Raw genomic sequence first — 22008 nt, forward strand, 5'->3', positions numbered from 1 at the left:
TCTTATTCTGGTTGTGTATAGTTCCTAACTAAACCAGGGGTAGTTTGTGATTTGAATTCAGTGAAGGAAAAAAAAAAAAAAGAAGGAACAGTGTGCCAGTCTGTCTTTGTATGGTAGAAATGAGTTGCTATTCATAGTGTTTGTAGAGGTTGGATTTCTTGCTTTCTGTGTTTAAAATAAAAATGGCAAAGAATGAAACAGGCATTTCCTTTGCTGATTTTGCTTTTTAAGGAATTCCCAGAATCTTTGAATTAATTAGAGATTTGGTTTAATTTTTAACTCCTCTTTTGCAACAATAGGATGAGACCAGCCACACTTATCTATCAAGAAATTCAGCTAAAGAGTAGCTCACGGTTGGAAAACCATGGGTCTCAATTTTTACCATGTAGAATCTAGTATGCTAGATGATGGCAATAGAAATAAGCCATCATCTTATGACTGAATTACAAGAAGGATGTTAAAATTCAAACATCCCCATAAACAGGCTGTTGTATAGAGAAGAAGGAGCTATCTTAGAAGGTTTGGAACCTAGATTCTGGTCCAATTTTATGTCATTTAACTGTGTGATATTACACATGTCATTAACACTCTAGTTTCAGTTTCATCACTTATAAAATAATCTACATAACTGACATTCAAATCTAGACCTCTTGATATCTAAATCTAGATACCAAGGGTTTCTTAGAATAACCAATAAACATAAAATCACACATAGTATACCAATGTGTAAAAAAAAAAAAAAATACGTAGTATTTTATTATTAGAGATTTATTTTAAGGGCTAAGTACTTTGGGCTTTTTGTTCAAATACCCTGGATGTATGAATAAATAATCCTCTGTAAGCTTTAGGTTTTTTTTTTTTTCTTTTGTAAAATGGGATTAATGTGATTATTATTAAATCTGAATGAGATAGTAAATATAAAGGTTTATCACAATAGCATTGCTCAATAAATGTTGGCTTTTCTTTAATATTTACTTTTTATTAGGTCAATCATTGAACACAATGAGCTGTTTTAAATAAACACAATTTAAGGGATGGTTTTGTATAGATGTTAAAATTTCTTACCAGCCTCAAGAGCCAATTCCTCTTTTATTTTGGTAGCAGTGTTGTTTTTATTATTGTGTAATTCTTTTAATATATCTTGAATCACAAATTGTAAGTAGTTATGAATTACTTTTTCAAAACTTTCTTTGCAATCTCTAGATAGTCATTAGTCAAACTACTCTAAAATCCTGAAAGACAAATAGAGTTTTGAGTTTAAAATAATTTTTTTTTGCTATTATCAAACAATTGCTTTTCTTATGATAGACAATTCTGATCAAATAAAATTCAAAACTTATAATATGCACTAAAAAAACCTATGCTATAGCATCACCCCTGTGCATTATGGGCTGACTTGTCACTGTATAGTTGACTTAACATGAGGATGTGACAAGAGCATGTACTGCAAACTTATTTGATGGTGGCATGTGGGCCTTTGTGCACAGATTCAAGTGTGTGTAAGGGATAAAGCATAGGGTTGAAGGAGGAGAAAAAGCACAGAGTTAAAATTTCCTAGTCAATGTTATTTACTAGAAGTGTGGGTATGTTCATAGAAATGGCCAGAGAAGCTTCCTTCTAAGGTCAACACAAAAGCAAATTAATCTGGCTGCAAGTGTGACATCAGGCAAGTTATTTCATCTCCCTTCATTTCCCTCATTTGTAAAATGTGAGTTATGATACACCTCCCACACAGACTGAGGTAGTGTTTAACAAATGTTCGCTATTGCTATTCTCTGACTCTATTTGTGCATATATGTATTTTTCAGTGTTTAATATTAAAGGCACTGTTAAGTTCTGTCAGCTTCCAAAACTTTGATTCCATGTAGTAATCAAGTTGGATAACAGTGTAGATATTTATTCTGGGTAAAAAGGAAAGTAAAATTTTATTTTATTAGATATTGTCCCTAGTCATTCCCTTTGAGAACATTGGGCAGTGAAACAATATTACAGATGTTGTTATTTATATGTGTATTTTTGCTGCGATTTCTGTCTCACAAGCCAGCTGTACCATCTGTTGGATTAGAGATTGAGTGTCCTGTGGATAAAGGAGCTGTGTTTCATCCTTCTCTACTATTCTTCCACTTGGTATTCACTTCAGACTTATTAATTTGTTTAGAATTAATCAAATAGATAAAATTAATATGGTCTTTGAGTAAAAATACAATTATAATAAATATGCTGCAGATGGTTTATTTACCATCAAAACAGAAATAAACTTTTAAGATGTCTGTACCCATTTAGACATTCAAATACATTTCCAAGTGCCATCTTGGGCAGTTATGTTGCTGGACTTTCTCTTTTCACTCACCTTCAATGAAAGTTTATTAGAAGCATTAAAAAAAAAAAAGTGTCCTTATTTTAATGCTAATTTTTTTCTGAATTAGAATCATCTTATTCAATTTGATCATTCACTTTATATACTAAATTTGGCTACATGCATTTTTTAAAAGGATAGAAATTTGTCACCACTGATTATATTCTAATAATGAGTCACAGACTGATTCATAAATTCCAACAGATTTCAACAGGCTTGCAGCTCCATGAAAGCAAAAATCATATTTTTCTTTCCTGTTAAATACATTACAAAGTCTGGCACCTATTAGTGCTGAGCAAATATTTGTTGAATGGTTTAGCCGGATAGTAGGCTCATCTCTTTAGCTAGATTGTTAGTTTCTTCAGAGAAGTGGTACAATCTGAGTTTTCTGAATGCTTCATATTGTCTCAATGGAAGTTTTGAAAACAAGACACAATGCTTCTAACACCTTCTTGTCCATCCTTGCTGAAGGATGTCATTCCCATGTTATCTCTTTTTGGTTCATCTAGAATGTGTAAATGTTAATTTAAAATGTTTCTTTGACATCTGGTAAGCAATTTGCAATAGAATTAAGCCACAGAAATTTAGGCATTTAGTGAATTATCAAAAAGTATTATGCCTAGGAGGCTGTTCTTTTTTTCATTTTGAAGAATGTTTTTCTCTGAATTTACACAGATTTGAAGAGATTAATTCAAGTCATCTCTACAGACTGTTAGACCGGACAAAATGTTTAATGTTGCAAATTTTCTCTTGAAGTTAATCAGTCACTTTCATTGTGTAAATCATGTAATATGTCAGAAGTTTTCCTTTGAATGAACCAAAGCTAATTGTAGTAAGGATTTAGAAAATTATACCTATTCATCAAAAACAAACAAACAAATAAAATATCTTATGTTTGAGTAATCTTTGCAGCTTAAATTATTCACATTTATTATCACCTTGATCTTCACAATAACATGCAATGTATATCTAATGCCACTCTAAGTGCATTATCTCTTTGGATTTTTGGTTTAATTAAATGTTATTAAAAGCCACTTAACTTCATTAGTGTGCAGGTTAGTTTGTATGACTAAATAAAAGGCGCTCATAATATTTTATAATCTTCTTAAACAGGAGAAAATATGGCTCCTTGTTCTGGAGCTCCGAGTTAAAGAATAGGATCTCAAAGACACATTTTCTTTAAAATTGTTTCATGTTACTCTACCTACAGGTGACATTTATAGTAAAGCTGAGAGAAGAAATAACTGAGGGTGAAAGGTATTTTCAGCATTGATCAGCTGGTTGGCCTTGAAGACAGCCTCGCTTTCTTTAATTACTTACGATTGCCTTCTTTTTAATAATGTTACAAACTCTTTTGTAGGCCACCTGATTTGAATATTTGGGCATACTCTATAGTATCAATACAACTTATGATTGAATGAAGGTTTGTTAGGTTGATTGCTTGGTTATTTGAGCATGAGAACTTGGCTCTCATTTTGCTAAAGCAGAAAATGTCTGGGCAGTGTCTGTTAAAATCAACCAATGTCAGTTCACGTCAATATTCAGCAAATTTGTTGGTTGACTTGTTTCTTCTTAAAATGTGCTGAAAACTTCCTATGTACAACACCCTTTTTAATATTTGTGTGCCCAACCTAATGATTTTTAGTAGGGATATTATCCTCAATAGGATTTGATAGCATATCAGAAACCTTGTTTGTTAAGCATGGCAAAATGATAAATTGTACTTTTGTTTACATGGCTAACTGTAAGGATTTGGAAACATTCCTTTGATGTACTAAGAGCAGCTAATGAAGACAGTTAAATAAACAAATCATTATAATGAGTCTAGGAGTTCATACAGACATTCTGCTAATTTGCTTCTTGTCCCTGGCCCAAAGTTCTATGTATATTTTCCCAAGCAGAACACCTATTTTGAATTTAATGGAAAGCGAGCTTGTTTTTCTTAATGACCTAATGCTCACAGTATCACTGCTGGAATTGACTTTAGAGATCATCTAGTAGTTAATGCTTTTTTCCAATAAGGAAACTGAAACTCACAGAAGTGAAGTGACAAGCCCTAGATCAGAGACAGTTGAAGGAGCCAGGCTGGAATCAATATTCCTGATTATTCCCACAACACTATGACTCTGCTTTTAAAACATTAAGTACCTGCACAATATCCTATGAAACTAACTCTGTATTTCACCAATTAATACATATCATCTTGAGACTACCAAACTTTTTTAGGTAATGTTACATAGTTGCTCTAACACTGTCATTTTGCCTAACTGCAGCTCATATCTACTTGGAGAAAGTATCAAGACTTTTCCTGATATGTTTGGTGCTGCTTGCTCAATGCCAAGTTTAGTGCCTAGATTGTATCATGTTTGATGGAAAAGTAGATTGAATTTCTGCCTCATTTTCAAGACTTGTGCTGTACGAGCAAGCCACTCCCAACCCTCGGATAACCTTATCCCACAGCCTTGGTGGTGTAATGAATTATTAGCCTTGCACAGGTCTGCTTCTTCTAGAGGGCTAAGCAGGGGATCAAATCCTCCCTTTGTAGTGAGACAAGCTGCCAGAGAAGTGATTGATTTTGCAGACAGAAGTAGGACTTCAAGGAAGGAATAAGCAGATAAGTGGGGTAATGAGTAGATAATACTACTACTTTGCACTTAGTGTCTTTTATCTGAGCATCTGAAGGCAGCTGTACCCTCAAACATCAAGGCCCTGTAGTGTAAGGAGAAACTGGGGTCTCTCCTTTTACTCCATGGTCCTCCTCCATAATTGATAAGTCAGTGAAAAAGGTTTCCAAAGTAGGATCAGTGGTAAAGTTTTTTTTTTTTTTTTTTCTTTTCTTTCTCTGGGCAGCTAAGTCACCAGGATATGAAGCAATCACTCTAAAAGTTATCTTGATCTTGATGCAATGTTTTGTATGCACTTTCCCCTACAATGTTTGAATCTGAAAAAGAAACTTCTACTGTACCAAGTAAGGCATTTACTGTATTTTTTTTAATCCCTTCTGATTGTGTCAGACTCACTCCCTCTGAGTAATTCTCATTCTTGCATGTATTTTACTCCTCAAAAATTTCCCTTGTAAATCTTATTTTAGGACAAAGTCCTTAGACAGTAAATCTTTCAGACAGCTTCAGGCCATTATGGCTCCAAGAAACCATTGTGAAGTGAAGCTGTGTTTAATAAGGTTGATGGACCCTGTTAGAGATGTCTTTGAATATGCCTTCATTAATTTTGTACACATCTTGTTAATTCAGACAAAGAGGGTAAGTTGCCAGGCTAAAATTGTTTCCTTTTAGCAGACTATGACTCAAAATTCAGAAGCCAATTCCTAGGAGAGTTAGAGAACAATACTGGCTGCCACATTTTTGTTTTTAACTTTGTTCCTTATTTAATAGAGACTGGAATAATTTTCTGGACATTAAACCACTAAACTTATATATAAGTGACATTAAATAAATTCTTTAGCCATTTTTCCATCTGTATCTTTTTTTTCTAGTTTATGTTTGTGTGTGATTTTTTTGTTTGTTTGTTTGTTTTTTAAATCACAGAAATCTTCTGGTTAGGAGAGATCTCAAAGGTCATCAGATCTAACCACCCAAGCAGTCTGGCCTTTAATTTTATAATTACAGTATGTAAGTAACTGACTTATAATTAATTCCCTTAGGAGGTAAGAGAACACAGACTCATCCAGTCTGTCCCCTGGCAATCAGAAAAATATCACTGGATATGTGGGGGAAACACAAACCAAAAAAGAAAGAAACAAAGAAGAAACAAAAACCAAAAAAAAAAAAAAAAATCCACCACTTAGTGCATGGCTAGATGCTTCGTGTTTTATGGTTTCTCTAAAAACAAATTTGCTTTAACAAACATTTCCTTTAAAACACAAATTTTATTGTTGGCAGAAGATAAAAAAAATGATGTATATGTAATTGTGTCTGTGCAGCCATCTCTCATTGTGACCAAATTCTTTTGTGAGCTGATAGTTCAAGTTAAGACAATTAAAGATAAAATGTGAAAGAAATTGTGTGTTCATCTGTGTTTGGGATGAGAAGGTGCAATACAGAGAACATGAAGATATCACATGAAATCTCAATATACTATTGATAATTCTAATCTTTGATATTTTCGCCTTCAACTTTATACTTTATAAAACACTTTATCTCATTTGAAAACCCTCACAGTGGCCTTGTAAATGAGGTGACGTAGGCGGTGGTATCCCCATTTAATAAATGTGAAAATGAAGCTTCAGGTTTTCCCCAAGACCACAGACCTGCTAAGTATGACAGCGCAGTCTTCATGGCAAGCCTTTTGACTCTAAGCACTTGTTCTCCAAGCCAAGTATGAAGTGCTTTCCTGTATCGCATCAGCTACAGCCCATCAATCCGCTATTATGAAGTGCCATACAAAAGGTCAGTAACTACTGTTATCAAATTTATCCTCAAGACCTGGGTACTCAGTTGGCTATTTTGGGTGCAAATCTTTTCTACAGAAAGGAAATCAACTTATAAACTACATATGAAGAAATCATTTGCTGTGACTGAGTCCACTTCTGATAAGGTTTTTACAATTCCAAACTCATTCTTCCCCAAATCAGTCTTGTTTCCTTTTTTTTTTTTTTTTTTTTTTTAAACCCCAAACCCAGGAGATGCTTCTCTTCTTGCTAGATTCTACCCTTTCAGTATACGGTACAAACCACCTTCAGCACAACTACCTTGATAGTAATGCGTCACGTTTTTCCTTTTCTTGTTCTTGCTTAGTTATGTCTTTCAGTTTGCGCGGGATTGCTGCTCGCTTCCCGTCTTTCATGAGATAACTTCCAGTACACTTGGACACTCATTATACTTTGAGTGTCTGATGCATCTTGTCATCATTTTTGTAGTGACATCTAACCTTCCATCTCCCACTTAATTTACACATCTCTTATAAGACTCAAACTTGGAACTGAAAAACTTTTCAGCAGAGAAAAACAGAGGTTACCTTTTACTAATGTTTTTCATGTGCTTCTTAGAAAACCCGTCCTGGTCATCAAAACTTAACAGATTTTAAAGCAGAACTTGAGGCAGCTGAGTGAGGTGCCTGAGATATAGTGTTCTGGTACAGCTGGGGTACAAGCCTAGGCCACTTATAGAAATACATGTATTTCTCATAGTTCATTGTAATAGGTACTGTAATTCTGTCAAATATGGGATGCAGTACTGAAAACGGGGAGAGGAGAGCCACCTGACATTCACAAAATAGTTGCAAAGTATTGGGATGCTCGTTTTCCATCTTTGGGTTTCATATGATCAGTTTATAAAACAAGGTTCAGTTATATGATTTCTAAAGTCTCTTAATGATGTGATATTCTTTAGCTCTATTTTTACCAGTACTTACAATTACTGCTTATATTATCACCATAAGCCAGATATTCTTTTTCATCCTTTATCTATAGAATACCATATTTCTCTCCAGAGACGGTGACAGAGCCCTTTCTCCCTTTCCTTCTCTTTTTCCGGGGTACAAGAAGAGAAGGAGGCACTGTCGTTGTGGGTATGTCCATTTGTAGTCCTAGGAAATAACAGACAAAAGATGGATGAGTGGCTGCTTAATTGATTGCCAACTGCTAAAGACTCCTAGTTCTACAGAAGAGTAATGGTGAAGAAACGGATCCTTGCGTTTAAATTCCTCCATTTGTCCTGAGAACATAAGCCAGCCCCTATTGGGTAGGAGTCCCCCAAGACTGGGGATCTGTTAGGAGGACTGGTTTTGCTTTACAGGTCTAAATGTAAATGTTAGTCCCAGATGGGCAAGGAGTTTAAGTCTCTAATTAGCCCTGCAGGTCAGTCTTTAAAGAAACAAGGGTGTTTCTAGAGTTTAAAAAGGCATCCTGTGCAATTGTTTGCTGAGGGTCAGAGGGCAAATGCTGTTGTGACAGTCGGGTGGACTTGGCACACTTCTCTGGGGAGGATGAGACGGAGAAGAGGAATTTGACAGTGATCTTTGGTGACAGCAAAAGCAGAAGACAGTCCTTCAAATTCTAGGGTCTTTTTGATATCCTTTCAATTCACATGTAGATTTTCCATTTTTAATCCAGGGAGTTAGAAAAATAAAGTCATAGGAAATAAGAGGTAATCTAGCTCAGACCTTTAACTTAAAGCCTTCTGGAAGCCTAAAGTTACCTTAAGTTATGAGAAAGATACAGGGAATTCAAGTCCAGCACGGTCTTACTCTAACACACCTTGCTGCTTTGGCTTCCACCTTCCATGTCTAACTCCACCTTGTTCTGGATACATAATTTCATGTCTCTTTGGCCTGTGCTGTTGCTTTAATTTAGGAATATCTTCTCTTCCTCTTCTTTTTAAATCCTTCTCAACCTTGAAAACTCAACATTCTCTTTATGGGGAATGAATCAATCCTCCTTGTGTTCCCACAGAACTGTAACTTGTAACTTAACACTTAGCATTTATTTTAGTTACTACTTCACATACATTTTATCCTGACTGTAAACATATTATTTTTTACATCTGTCTCCTCCACTAGATGAGGAAGTCTGAGGACAGATACTGCATCTTATTCTTCTTTGGGTGTTATTGCAGGACCATATACAAAAAATACACAGATAATATATGAAGGGAAATGCGTATGTGTAAGAAGAAATGAAATAGTCTCAACAGACGGTCTCTAATACTCTTTTGAGTATGTTAGCAGTTACGTTAGAATAAAATCAAATCAATGAACTACTAACTAAAATCAAATTAACTAGCAACTTTTTACTTTAACCTTGACTTTCATTTTTTGGTCTAGATTTCCTGTTAGGAAGGAAGAGGAGAGAAAACTTAAATTTGACAGTTTTCCCAATTAGGTGAACCAATAAGCATTTTTGACCTGCTCCAGTCAAATGGAGTAACAATGGAGATCAAAACCAAGCGATTGTCTGAGGATTGATGAGTTTTAGTTTGCTCAAGTAGTCTTTTAGCTTTAGTTATTTATAGTTGCTAAATAAAAATTTAAGAATGTAAGAATGTGGACCTTTGGAGAAATGAGTTAGAGAAGATGCTGAACGTGTCTTTTAAAGAGATGCTCAGACATGAAGCATAAGTGCCCTGGTTTGGTCATAGTCTTACAGATTCAGGCCACACCACTTATACTGTCATCAACTCAGCCTTTTGACATCGTAGCTTAAGTTCTTTACCCCACAGAGAATCTGTCTGGATTACAAAATCCAGTGAATAAAAAGGATTAAAGAAGAGCTTATAAGTAATTAAGATAGGAGTAATATTGCCATTTCATTCACTTGACAACTGAGTTACAAATAATTCCTTAGTTTTATTTTTCATTTTGTAGGTGCCAGCTCCAGCTTCCCCATAGCATAGCTTGTGTGTGTGCATGCACACACGCGCATGCACACACACCTTCCGATTATTTATAAGTCCAGACTTTGCCACATGCTTTTTTTTTTTCCTGTGATTTATAAACAAAACACCTCTACTGGATTCCATTTTAAGAAACGATTTCATCATTGTTAGTAGGAGGATATAATCTTTAATTTCCCTTTACTTTTAAGCAGCACATACATTAATCCTAAAATAACTTTCAATCTTTAATGGAAATTACCTATATTTTTTAGATGCATCACTCCTTTTGAGTCTTTTTAAAAATCACTTTGTGGCAGTATTACAGAGTTGTTCAGTTAATGATCGATGCAGATAATTTTTTCTTACAAAATCAAACCAGCGGTCTCCATAGGCCAGAAGATCTGGCTTAACCACCCAGTTCACAGAGACACACCTACTGGGTTGCACCACTTTTTAATCAAGTTGTGAATCAGGCTTGGGAAGCTGGAGTTAAGTCAGTTTATTGTGTCTGTAACAGTAGGAAGCTCAGGAAACCACACTAAGGAAAAAAAGCTGCTAAAGGGGAAAGAATATCTATGAAAGTCATTTGTGGCCACAGGACCTCTCATTTTCCCTTGCAGAGCATGCACATAAAAGAGTTGCTCTGCTCTGGAACTAAATTCCTCCACATTGTTGGGGCATGAGTGTGAGACAGTAATCTCTTCTGTGACAGAGGCAACTTGTGTGGCACAGGAGAGCGTGCAGTTTGGAGCCAGCAGACCCGGGTTCCAAGCTCCAGCCTTACGCCTAGCTTATGTGTGAACTTGAATATAACATTTAACCCTTCTGTAACTTGGTTTCCTTTTTTTTTTTTATTTTTTAAAAGATGACCGGTAAAGGGATCTTAACCCTTGACTTGGTGTTGTCAGCACCACGCTCAGCCAGTGAGCGAACCGGCCATCCCTATATGGGATCCGAACCCGGGGCCTTGGTGTTATCAGCACCGCACTCTCCCGAGTGAGCCACAGGCCGGCCCCGTCACTTGGTTTCCTTATCTGAGAATTGAGGAGAGTAAAGCCATGCCTGCTTCACAGACACCTAGGAAACAGAATGTGAATGCTTACTCTGCACATTTTCTAAGCTGCAGGCAATATAGAACTAAGTTGGGTATCACTCTTGCCCTCAAGTGCTTATATTAGTGTGAGATTCATGAAAACATGATTTAAAAGTAATAAGGTAAGGTCTACAATAATATAGGTATCTCCAGAATTGGGTGAAATTTTAGAGGAGAGAGCAACTGGCTGCCTAGAGAAAACAAGAAATGACCAAAAAAAAAAAAAAAAAAAAACCAAAACAAACAAACAAAACCCCCACAAGATCTTACCTAGTGCAATGCTAGGTACACAGCTGATGTAGCAGACACTCAACAAGTGTTGAGTAAAACAGAGGTACCGAGGTATGTGGGTGTTAAAGAATGCATTTGAGTTTGCCCATCAGAGAGAATAGAGGAACTAGTGTATGCAAAGCTACACAATTGTGAAATGTGAGATATGTGTGCTTTATGGGCTGCAATGCATGACACATTCTAATGCTTTTATTATGCAGACCCAAACCACTGCATCCTCCTTTAACCACTAAGACTTTTCTAATAAAAGTACTCAATTAAGACTATCCTAGATAGAAATACAGACTGTTTTGCAGCTAGAATTGATCATGGGGTTCTCACCAACGCATTTTTACATACTCTTCAAATTGAATTCCAAAATGGAAAACCATCCCCAGGGCTTACCTCCAAACCTAATTTCTAAGCCCTGTTTTCTTATTCCATGTATGCTTCACTCTTTTCTGTACTCTGGGTCTCTGGGACAAAAATGACCCTAGGAAGTCACTTATTTTTATGTGTTTATTATCTTTTTGGACCAAAGCTTTTTATATCCCACACAAAGAATGAGTGGAAATGATTTCCAGATACAGGTGCTTTTTCTCTCATGGCCTGTTGTCACAGGAGGAAGATTATACCAGCCTGGTGACATTTGTGCCTGGGAGAGCAGCCAGCTTCTCCAGTGCTCAAAAGCACCATGGTTTCTCACACCTAAATTACTTCCACTCCTCTGCTGGAGATGGTAGGGATGTCAGTTATCCTGGGTCCAGCTAGGGCTTCAGTCTTTCTTTTTTCCTGATCATTTTGACTCTTTTTTTTTTTTTTAACGTCATTTTTCTGGCTTTGTGTGGCAAAGTGTTCTTGTTTTGTTTTGTTTTGCCAAAACACATTACCAGTGCAGTTGCATAATAAAGGAATAGCGTCCCTTAGAAGTATAGAATCTGAGAATGTCAGGCCCAGAAAACTCTTCAGAAATCCCACAGGACTTGGCCAACCCTTTGCTGAGGGGAGCTGAGAAAGAGGCTAGGTAGTTACATTAAGGTGTCATAGCAAGGTACAGAGTGAGTAAAGTGGAACTTTAAAAAATTGTAAACCACATTTACGTACACATTTTTTTAATACTTAGGATATAAGGGGAGTACAAGCCTGAATAGCAGAGAGGATGAGTGGAAACAGGGCTCTTAGAGTGGCTTAATTCAACCCCCATGGTCCACAAAGCAAAGGTGGTATACACACTGGTCTGGGGATTCACAGAGGGCTGATCCAGGTTTTCCCGGAGTCACACACCTGTGACTTCTCCTGTTTCCTGGAGCTGAACAGTCGCTACCAGTGGACACATATCCTACAGCTAAATGTGCAGGCCAGCGGGAGTTGAAACCAAAGAAGGACGTTGGAACTCTTTGGCAGCAAAATGTGATTTTTCCACCCTGAATGTCTTAGGACTTCAATGTCAATATGCTTCCTTTTTTTTTTTTTTTTTAATGAAACTATTTGTAATCAGATGTTTTTATTTATTATTTTATTTTATTTTGCCTAGGGATTTTTTTTTTTTCCTTTTTCCTGGAAAGGGTGGAGATGATTTACGTAATAAAGAGAGCTGAGTTGTCTCAAAATACAGCCTCCAGGAAGAATGAGGCATCCCCTGCCCAACCTATTATTTCTGCTGAGGAGAGAAAAATTGGGAAACTAAAAGCGAAGCCTAAAATCACCAGGGCTGAAAACTTGATAGAAATTAACTGTTCTGTAAAGTCAACTACCTCACAGGCTCATTAGGAAGAAAATACCACAAGGAACAGATGTCTGATATAAAGCTGATAAGTTGTGCGTCTTCATCAATGGTGAAATTCAGGTCATGATTAATAGAAAAACATGAACTCCAAGGAGGCTAGAATCACAGTTATACAGGATGACAAATATGTAACAACACTAAGACTAACAGAGTGAAAAACTGAAACTTGGGGCAGGTCCAGGATTTGATCCCTACACCAGCCAGCTGGAGGAGGGGGGGTACAGAAAATGAAGAACTGTGACTCAGACAAGGGAAATGTTCAATTTCAAGTACTATAATCAATTTACTGGCAGTGCCAGTACTTAACTCAAAGTCCATGACTCTAGAGACAGTACCCTTTCATGTACAATTCTTCAAGGCAAGATAGATTGCTTTTTTGATGGTTTTAGTTAGAGCAAATTATTAAAAATTGGAATTATATTGGAATTTATTCCCATAGGAAACCAGAAGGTAAGGTAATGTTATGCAGTTAGCTAAAGTGAATATTTGTCCATTATCCGTTTAGCAAAACGGGATTAACTGGAGATCACACAGTTGAGACCTGGACCCCAGGTTTCTACATGACTTCTTGCTGGCTATTGACTGTGTCACGTATGACCAGTTACTGTGCTGCCAGCCATATGCAGGATGTGGTAGTAAGTAGGAAAGCCAAGGACTGAAATATAGTTTTAATCTGATTATTGAAACATGAGATGATCTAGTGTTTAAAAAAATTATAATTTATGGAAGGTACTTAGCAGCTGTGTTCAGAACTACAAACATAAATCAATAAAATGATAAAAGGTACTGAAATTTACTTAGAACCTATCCTGAACTAATTACTGCTATAGGGTTGGTTAGGAAAGTTAAATGTTATAATATGGGGTGATATTTTGATTTTTAGAGATGAAGGTCCAGGAAAGTTAACTAAAACTAATATTCAAACAATTTGGTTTGAATGCCCAATTAATGGGAAATTGCTAAATTAATTCAATAAGACCGTGTAGCAATTTAAAATCATAACTTAAAAAAAATACATTTACTCACCTGAGAATGCACTCATATTAGTAGGTTATTTTTAAAAATTAGGCATATGTGTATATATGTACAGATACATATATGCTTAAGAAAATATATCTTTAATATTTAATATCACATGTAAGTTTTGTAAAACGCATATATTTGTGTGTAATGTGTATCTCTGAAAGATACTATACCCAAATTTTAATAGTGATTTCCTATAGGTTCTGGGGTAAATGCCTATATTTTATTTCATACACTCTGTGTTTTCTACATTTTCAACATCATATTTGTGGTCTAAACAAACAAGCAATACGTATATTAAATCCCGAAGAAGTCATTTTTATGTGATAAAGTAACCAGAGTTTCTATATCAATAAGTATATAATACTACAAAGAAAAAAAACTTGGAAATAGTTGACAAATATGTCAAAGGTTTAATTTCTTCATTAAAAGGAATGCATTACAGGCCAGCCCGTGGCTCACTCAACCAAGGCCATGGGTTCGGTCCTATATAGGGATGGCCGGTTTGCTCACTGGCTGAGCGTGGTGCTGACAACACCAAGCCAAGGGTTGAGATCCCCTTACCGGTCATCTTTTTAAAAAAAAAGAAAAAAAAAGAAAAAAAGGAATGCATTACTACTCCATGGGGCAGGGATTGAGGGGAAGGCAAGGATATGAATAGATCATTTAAAGAGGAAATGCAAAAGGCTAATGAACATTTTAAACACATTTTATCTCATTAGCAATGAAAGGAATTCATATTATAATAAGAAAATATTGTTTTGTTTATAAAGTTAGGCAAGATAATCTTCTATGTTATGGTAGTTATCTTCATACAAATGAATTTAGTTCAGTCTTTTTGGGAAATAACTTGATAATGTACCCATAAGATGATTTAAGCTCATAACCTTTGACCCAGTACTTTTTGTTGTAAGAATACTTAACAAGGGAAAATGCTCATAATATTATGATAACTCAAAAAAGTGTCATATTGTTTCTGATCTTAACTTTGTTTACATACTATGGAAGACCATGGAAACTTTTAACAATAATTCTCTCTGAGTGGTGTGTTTATGTTGACTTTTATTTTTTCTTTTGATTTTTCATTTTTTTGCTCCTAAATATCACATTATTTTTATAATTTAAAATATTTAAGTGCACAATAAAAAACTGTATGAGGAGAGGTGATCTTATCTCTGTACATTTGTAGATATATTTACTTGGACTGTTTTGGAGCCCTTCAAAAGTAAGACACTATCTAAATCCAGGAAAGTGGAAAAAACACGGTTATTACTATAATCGTGACTATCTGGTAAATTAGCTATAGTGCTGCTAGGACATGACATTGAAAAAGGGATAAAAAGGAGGTGGTGGGAGGAGATATGAAAATGCAATTTAAATATACAGAACAGTGTGTGGATTCTGGTGCCAAAACGTATAGATTCTGATCTCGATTACATCATTTAGCAACTTGAAGACAATTTCAGTGTCTTCATCTGTAAATGTCAATAGTCATAGTACCTAAATCATAATTTTTATGAGAATAAAATGAGTTTGATACATGTAAACAGCTTTGAAGTGTACGTGACCCATAAAATGTTCAAAGAGAGAATCAAAACCCTGTGCACCATTTTACCTTTTACTTAAACATTTATACAAATAAAAAGTTACATCTTGAGTACAACTGAGATTTAGGACAGAACTCGTCTCCCCTTCTATGCCTGTAAGATATACACACTTTTCAGAGCCTAGCTGGTGACCCTAAAATGAATGTGATCTATATCGTGCTTTGAAATTTATCCTTAGACTAAATAGGAAATTGATTTGGGAAATAAATTTAGTGGCCTTCAGTATCTTCCCCCAAAGCTACTTGTCACCAATCTGAGGCAGTAAGGGAAGAAAATTACTTAACTCAGGAAAATCAGACCTTTGAAAGTTACTCAGTGTGTTCTGTTGATCATCCTTTAACTTTATGGTAACTGACACTTTAGATCTAATTGATTTTGTTCTGCTGTAGCTTGGAAAGTCCCAGCATTTCTTAGCTTTCACACATGCTATAAAAGCCCCAACCTTTTTTGACTCTTACAGGTTGATCATGCTGATGAGTTTCTTTTGATGAATAATTATGGAGGATTTGAGATACTGAGCTTGGATTCAAAGTATCATTTTTTTTTTTCCTTCTATTTCAATTTGATACTGTGCTTTGATTTTTTTTTTTTTTTTTTTTTTACAGGAAAGGTATTTCTGTGAAACAAGTATCTATCTCATGAGAAATACATTGGGAAAACAATCTAGTGTTCAACTTTCTAGTTTATTCTTATAGAATAAAATTATTTAATTGAACTTATATTCCTTGAGCTTTTAGACACTAAATGTGATATGATAAAGATAAATGTACTCTAACTTCAAAAAGTTCATAGTCTAGTGGAAGACACAGATCAGTATACAACTTTTCGAACTAAGTGGAAGAATTTTATCACTGCTTTTACATGCACTCATGTAGGATAAGAGAAGATTTAACTTCAGCCAGGGGTTGGAGAAGTCCTCACAAAGGTAGCACTTAAAGTACCTGAAAATGTTTGAATATATCAGATAAAGGATATGAAGGCATTCCAAACCGAGGGACAGAAATGGTCAGCTGGGGCCAGCATATAGTTAACAGAGTGGAATATAGAAAACATGAAGCTGAGAGGTAGTTTGAGGTCAGATTTTGAAAGGCCTGGAATGCCTGTCTAAATAGTTGGTTTTGTCCCATTGGCATTGAGGCACCCAGAGGAGTAACGTGATCAGAGTTGCTCTTTAGGAAAGATGAAGTGATGGTGAGGGGCCCTAACGGGAGGGGAGAAAGTAAAGCATCATTGCTGGATATTCCTTTTTCTACTTCAGTCTGCTATATTTTTAGTTAAAGAATAGAAGGATTGATATATTCCCATTTAGAACCAGCTACACATTCTCATAATATTAACTGTTGCTATAAAAACAAGCCACCAATTTTTATTTTAATTTAAATAAATGACTACCTAAACTTAGCCAAATTTACCCAAGCCCTTGGTCTCTTTTAACTTCACTTCTCTCTCAATTTAATGAAACTAAGTCTTCATGATGGAACCCATCATCTCTATTATCTCTTACTCAGCTTCACAAAACTTAAACATGTCACTTCCTCTACACCTGCCTCGACCTATTGGTTCCAACATAGACCCAAGAACACAAAATCGCTTCCATTTCTTACTTTCTAGAATTTTATAGTTGCTGTTTTGTTTCCTACTCAACTCCACATAAGATATATTAAGAACTTCAAATATTTTCTATGTCCCTACCCTAGGATTTATAGACTTGCTTAACTTTGTCATATAGAGATTATAAGATGGAGCCATTGACATTTGGTGTACAAGGGGTCTTCAAAAAGCTCGTGGAAAGATTCGTATTAATTTTCAATTCTATTTTTCCACAAACTTTTTGAAGTACCCTCATATTGTTAAGATGGCATTTCAAATCAAAGAAAAATATTATTCAATAAATAACGAAGATCAGTCATTTATTTTTTGTGGCTAGGAGTGGATCCTCCTTTGTCTCTCATACAAATATAAATTCTGGAAAGTTAAAATATTTGCGTGTAAAAAGATTTCAAAAACCGTGATATGATTCTGTAGTATGGTTGCATATTTTTTTTTTTTTTAACATTGGGCTGGGAAAGGCCTTTCAAACTATGTCCAAAAACCAGTAAGTATAAGGGAAAAAAATGATAAATTTGTCTACAGAAAAAAATTAGAATTTTTGTACATCAAAGAACAAACCATAGCAGTATATGCAAGTTTGAAAGATCAGTTATACACACATATACAGACACATATGCAGAAAAATATTTTCAGCACTTACAATAGAGATGAATAACTGTTAAGGATATTCAGCAAAATGTTAATATTTCCTTATTTCTGGAAGGCATATGTGTTGACCCCACATCTTCGACTTCTATTGTTGAAGCTGTGGATTTACAGCAGGGGACTTTCATCCATAGGGCAGTGCTGAGTCCTAATTCCCAGCCCACGAAGCTTTAAGGAAACTGGGGAAATGGTTGAGAACAGAAAGTCATGAGCTCTAAATAGAGTTGTTCTGACTCCTGAAGATGTGGGACATCCACTTAAAATCTTTGAATTTGTTTTTTTATCTACAAAATGTGGATAATAATACTTACCTACCTCACTAGGTTGTTAGAAAAATTAGTGCATCCTACTAAACCTTTGAGATCCACAGATAAATTATGGTGTAATGGGTGCAGAAAATTCTTGCTTCTTTGTAACCTCCTGCTTAAATAAACACATGGTATTTATATCATGTACTCACACTAATTCTGAAATCAAACATTATCAGATGTGTTTTAATTAGCTCTTTTATGGAAATGTTTGTGCCAAGTTCAAATTCATATGGTCTATTAGCTAATTTTTCATTGTGAGGGTATCTTAAATCAAAAAACATGGATTTTTCCCCCAATATATTGTTCCTTTTTCTTTATGTCATCTAAATATATGAGCAACTAGACTACTTCAGTTATATAATACAGAGATGATCAAATTGAGCAACAAATGTCTAAATAAAGTAAAAGAAATAGGAGCATTCCTCTAAATTACTACCCTGAATTCTGGAAAAAGACAGACTCTGATTTTTGTTATGGTCTTCAGAAATCATTTAGTTCTGCCCCTAATTTCACAAATGAGGAATCTGAATCCATAATGGTTAAGTAATTTGCCCCAAGGGCACAGAGCTAGCTAAAGGCAGAGCTGGGAACAGAGCCCATATCTCCTAACTCCCCATCCAGTGCTTTTTTCCCTTAACTATTCAAAGTTTTCAAGTAGCCACAGTGGATATATTATCTTAGATTTTTTTCCAGAATCTTGGTAGATATGTTAGAGACCATAGTCAGATTTAATTGTGTCAATGGCTGAGCTGGTGCCTAGAAAGAGTATGACTTTTTCATCTGTCAAATCCTGCTGGGACTCTTGACTCTGTGAAAGATAAAGTTTGTTTATATTTTGATTGTATATCATCAACACTTGAGACTGTAAGACCTAGATTTAGGGATTCAAATGGTTTTACTATTCCCAATAATGTAAAAAAGAATCCAATAATGACTTTCTGGGCAGTTGTGCTAACAGCATCTATTCTAGAACATTGATTCTCAAGCATGACTCATTCAGAACTGTCTAGCAGGCTGTATAAAATCCAGTTGTTAGGGCTGCAGCTCTGTTGAGTCTGATTCAGTAGATCTGGGTCCAGGTCTAGAAATCTGTTTTTAAAAAGCACCCTGGATGATTCTCGGAGTCATCCAAGTTTTTGAACCACTGGAATAGAGCATAGCTTTAAGGAAACAACCATTTGCTTTTTACTATTGGCCCTTAAGCTGTCAGTGGGTGTAGAATTTAAATACATGGTACAAATAATTATACTGCATTTTGTAAGGTTTTTTTTGTTTTTGTTTTTTGCCTTCTAGCCAGTGTTCATTTGGTTAATTACAGATAGTAACAGAGGTCATTCTTCCCAATATTTGAGTGAAGAAAAGAAAGTTTTCTGTGATATAAATTTGTAGTGTTACAGAGTATTGTCACATTCAGGAATACTTGAGATCAAATTATGGAAGGGTTTTTTGGAAAAAAAGGAAACATTATTACCAATAGTTCAGGGCCCTCAAAATAATTACCCCTCCAATGACCACATCATCTGTTACATGTATGCATTTTATAGATGCAAAAGTAGAAGTAAAGAGGAAGTAAATCAAAGGTCATGAACATATTTACAAACTTTATTTCTGCAATGTGTATACTAATCTGTTCTGGCTTTGAATTTTCATCTAATCTAAAATTTAGAAGCAATCTATTCATTTAAATTCATCTTGGCTCATTGTAAATTTCAGGCAGAATGGAGAGAATTGGCTACCTTAGTGGGGTGTGGAGGGGAGGTGATGCTTAGATATAAAACTAACTGAATTACAAATACTCGGCAGTACTATGTGAGTATTTTAGTGAATCGCACAATAACCATCAGGGTATATTTCATCTTCACTAAATTATGATGACCAAGACCAGATTCTACATAAATGTCCTTATGTATTTATGTAAATATATTTTTAAGGCAAAAGCCAATTGGTGTGTCATGCATTAAGATTTATTCTATTAATTATTTAAATAGCAGCATCATGTAAAATAATCATTTTTTATTGCCTATTTACTGTAAAATATGTATGTTTGAGCATTAATTAAAACTGGGTGCAATAAAGTAGAGAAAAGAAATATTCAAATAAATAAGCTTTCTTTAAAAAAAATTAATGGGCACATTTCCTAGGATTTCTATTTCCTGTAATATGAATGTTTGTTTGTTTTTACAAGTTAACGGGACCAATGGTTTTAAATTTATTAAAACATGCTCTGAAAAACCAAGTGGTATATGTTGGCATTGCTTGGTATGAAACCACGGGCATTTCTCTGGGGAGAATAAGTCAAAAACTTTTCAGCTATCAGGCAGTGAGTTTAGTTTTTATATTGAATAAATATAGCAATGAATTGAGTATTTTCCTCTTATTTCTAACTTTATGTAATCATTCTTGAAACCCCAAATCTAATTTTTTTTAAAAAGCCTTCCAAAAACTTTCCCTGAAGTTTTACTTTTTCAGTTGAAAAGTGTAAAATAACTTTCTGTAATGCCTTCTGTAAGTTGTGGTGGTGGTACGGTTTGTCTGGAGAGATTTTGTTTTGTTTTTAGGAGAAAGTGCACTCTCTTATGAAAGACACAGGGAAAGTTTTACCTGTCTGGCTCTCTCCTGTTTTTTTTTTTTTCTCCCTTTCTTTCTTTTTCTTTTAAAGATTGGTGATAAGGAATTCTAACTACTTAATGAGATGGGAGAGGCCTCACTCCATTGGAGTGGAGGAGTCCAGGTGGAAGTTGATGGATTGGACAGGTAAAGAGAAGAGTCCCGCCCCCTCATGCCTATAGTTGGGTATATATTAGGGAACCTTAAATTATGTACAGAGAGAGAAAGAGAGAGAGGGACTTGAGTTCTGTTATCTTCTTAGTAGACTCATATTGTAAGGGTCTCAGAGGGGGTGGGGGGGTTGGCAAAATCCTGGAGCCAGAAGAGAGGACAGCAGCATTGATCAATCTTACAGCTAACATGTTGTACCTGGAAAACAATGCCCAGACTCAATTTAGTGAGGTAAGGATTTTAGATTTTAGCACTCCATTTAGAGATGCTTTTTCATTTTTATTTTTTAATTAAAACTTACATATTTGTGGTTCTTGGTCACCCTATGTAATGTTTTTGCAAATTGTGTATAGGAGTCTCCTTTTCTTGGTTAATGTTTTCTGTGGTGGCTGTAAGATTTTTTTTTTTCTTTTTTTTTTTTAAGTAGGAGATGAAAGAGTAAGAGAAAAGGGAAAAGAAATTCTGGGTGACATTATGTGTTTGAATATCTCAATATTCAGGAGTTTGTAAAATCACTTTTTATAAGAACAGACTGAGAAAGCAGATCAGATTCTGCTAGCTATATTGAAATGACTCCTCTGATGGGTATTCATGTAACAGTAAGACAAACTAGTTGACTGTCTTAGCTGAGTTCTATCTTCAGATTTCATCCTAAAAGCAAATGAAGCTTTTTCCCCCAAAAGAATCAGGTGAGATTTTTTTAAAGCCATCTCTGTTTTTAATTATATCAATCCAAAGACCCACCTAAATCCTGAAGGGACTTTAGTAATGCCCCTATTGTCTAGCGATTGACTTAGACTTTCACTATGTAATGACAAAGTTATCTTGGAGCGACTTATTATTAAATATTTATACATGCATACATGTAAATGTGTATTATACAAAATTTTATTTACGGAATTGATATTGGCCTTTCTCATCTCTTCTCAACAAGTTTGTCTTAGGGATTTAAATCACTGGGCAAAGGAATTAGAAAAAAAAAAAAAATCTAACTCGTAAAGAGACTGTAAAGCTTTGAGGAAGTTTCCTAAGGTTGAGGGAGGTCTAACAACAATATTAGTTTACATTCCTCAGAATAGGGCAGCTGTGTTGACACTAATCAGATTGGGGGTGGGGGGTTGTGGAGAGAGTTCAGTGCTTTGGATGAAAATGCTTGCAGGTGAATGCTTGGAAAACTAGGCTAGACTTCTTAAATTG

General features: G+C 35.2%; 1 protein-coding gene across 6 annotated transcripts in view; it reads left to right on the forward strand.

Moving 5' to 3' along the window:
• Positions 1-22008, forward strand: part of TP63 (tumor protein p63) — a 246812-nt gene that overhangs the window by 127035 nt on the left and 97769 nt on the right. Inside the window, exon 1 of one of the 6 annotated variants that reach the window (XM_063089781.1) lies at positions 20943-21042. The exons of the other annotated variants lie outside the window; for them this stretch is intronic. Coding sequence (XP_062945851.1) covers positions 21001-21042 — 42 coding nt within the window. The 5' untranslated portion in view covers positions 20943-21000. Of the gene's footprint in view, positions 1-20942; positions 21043-22008 lie in introns of those variants that run through there. 6 annotated transcript variants of the gene reach the window in all.

Source organism: Cynocephalus volans, chromosome 1 (genome assembly GCF_027409185.1).
Source record: "Cynocephalus volans isolate mCynVol1 chromosome 1, mCynVol1.pri, whole genome shotgun sequence".
NCBI classification, from domain to species: Eukaryota; Metazoa; Chordata; class Mammalia; order Dermoptera; family Cynocephalidae; genus Cynocephalus; species Cynocephalus volans.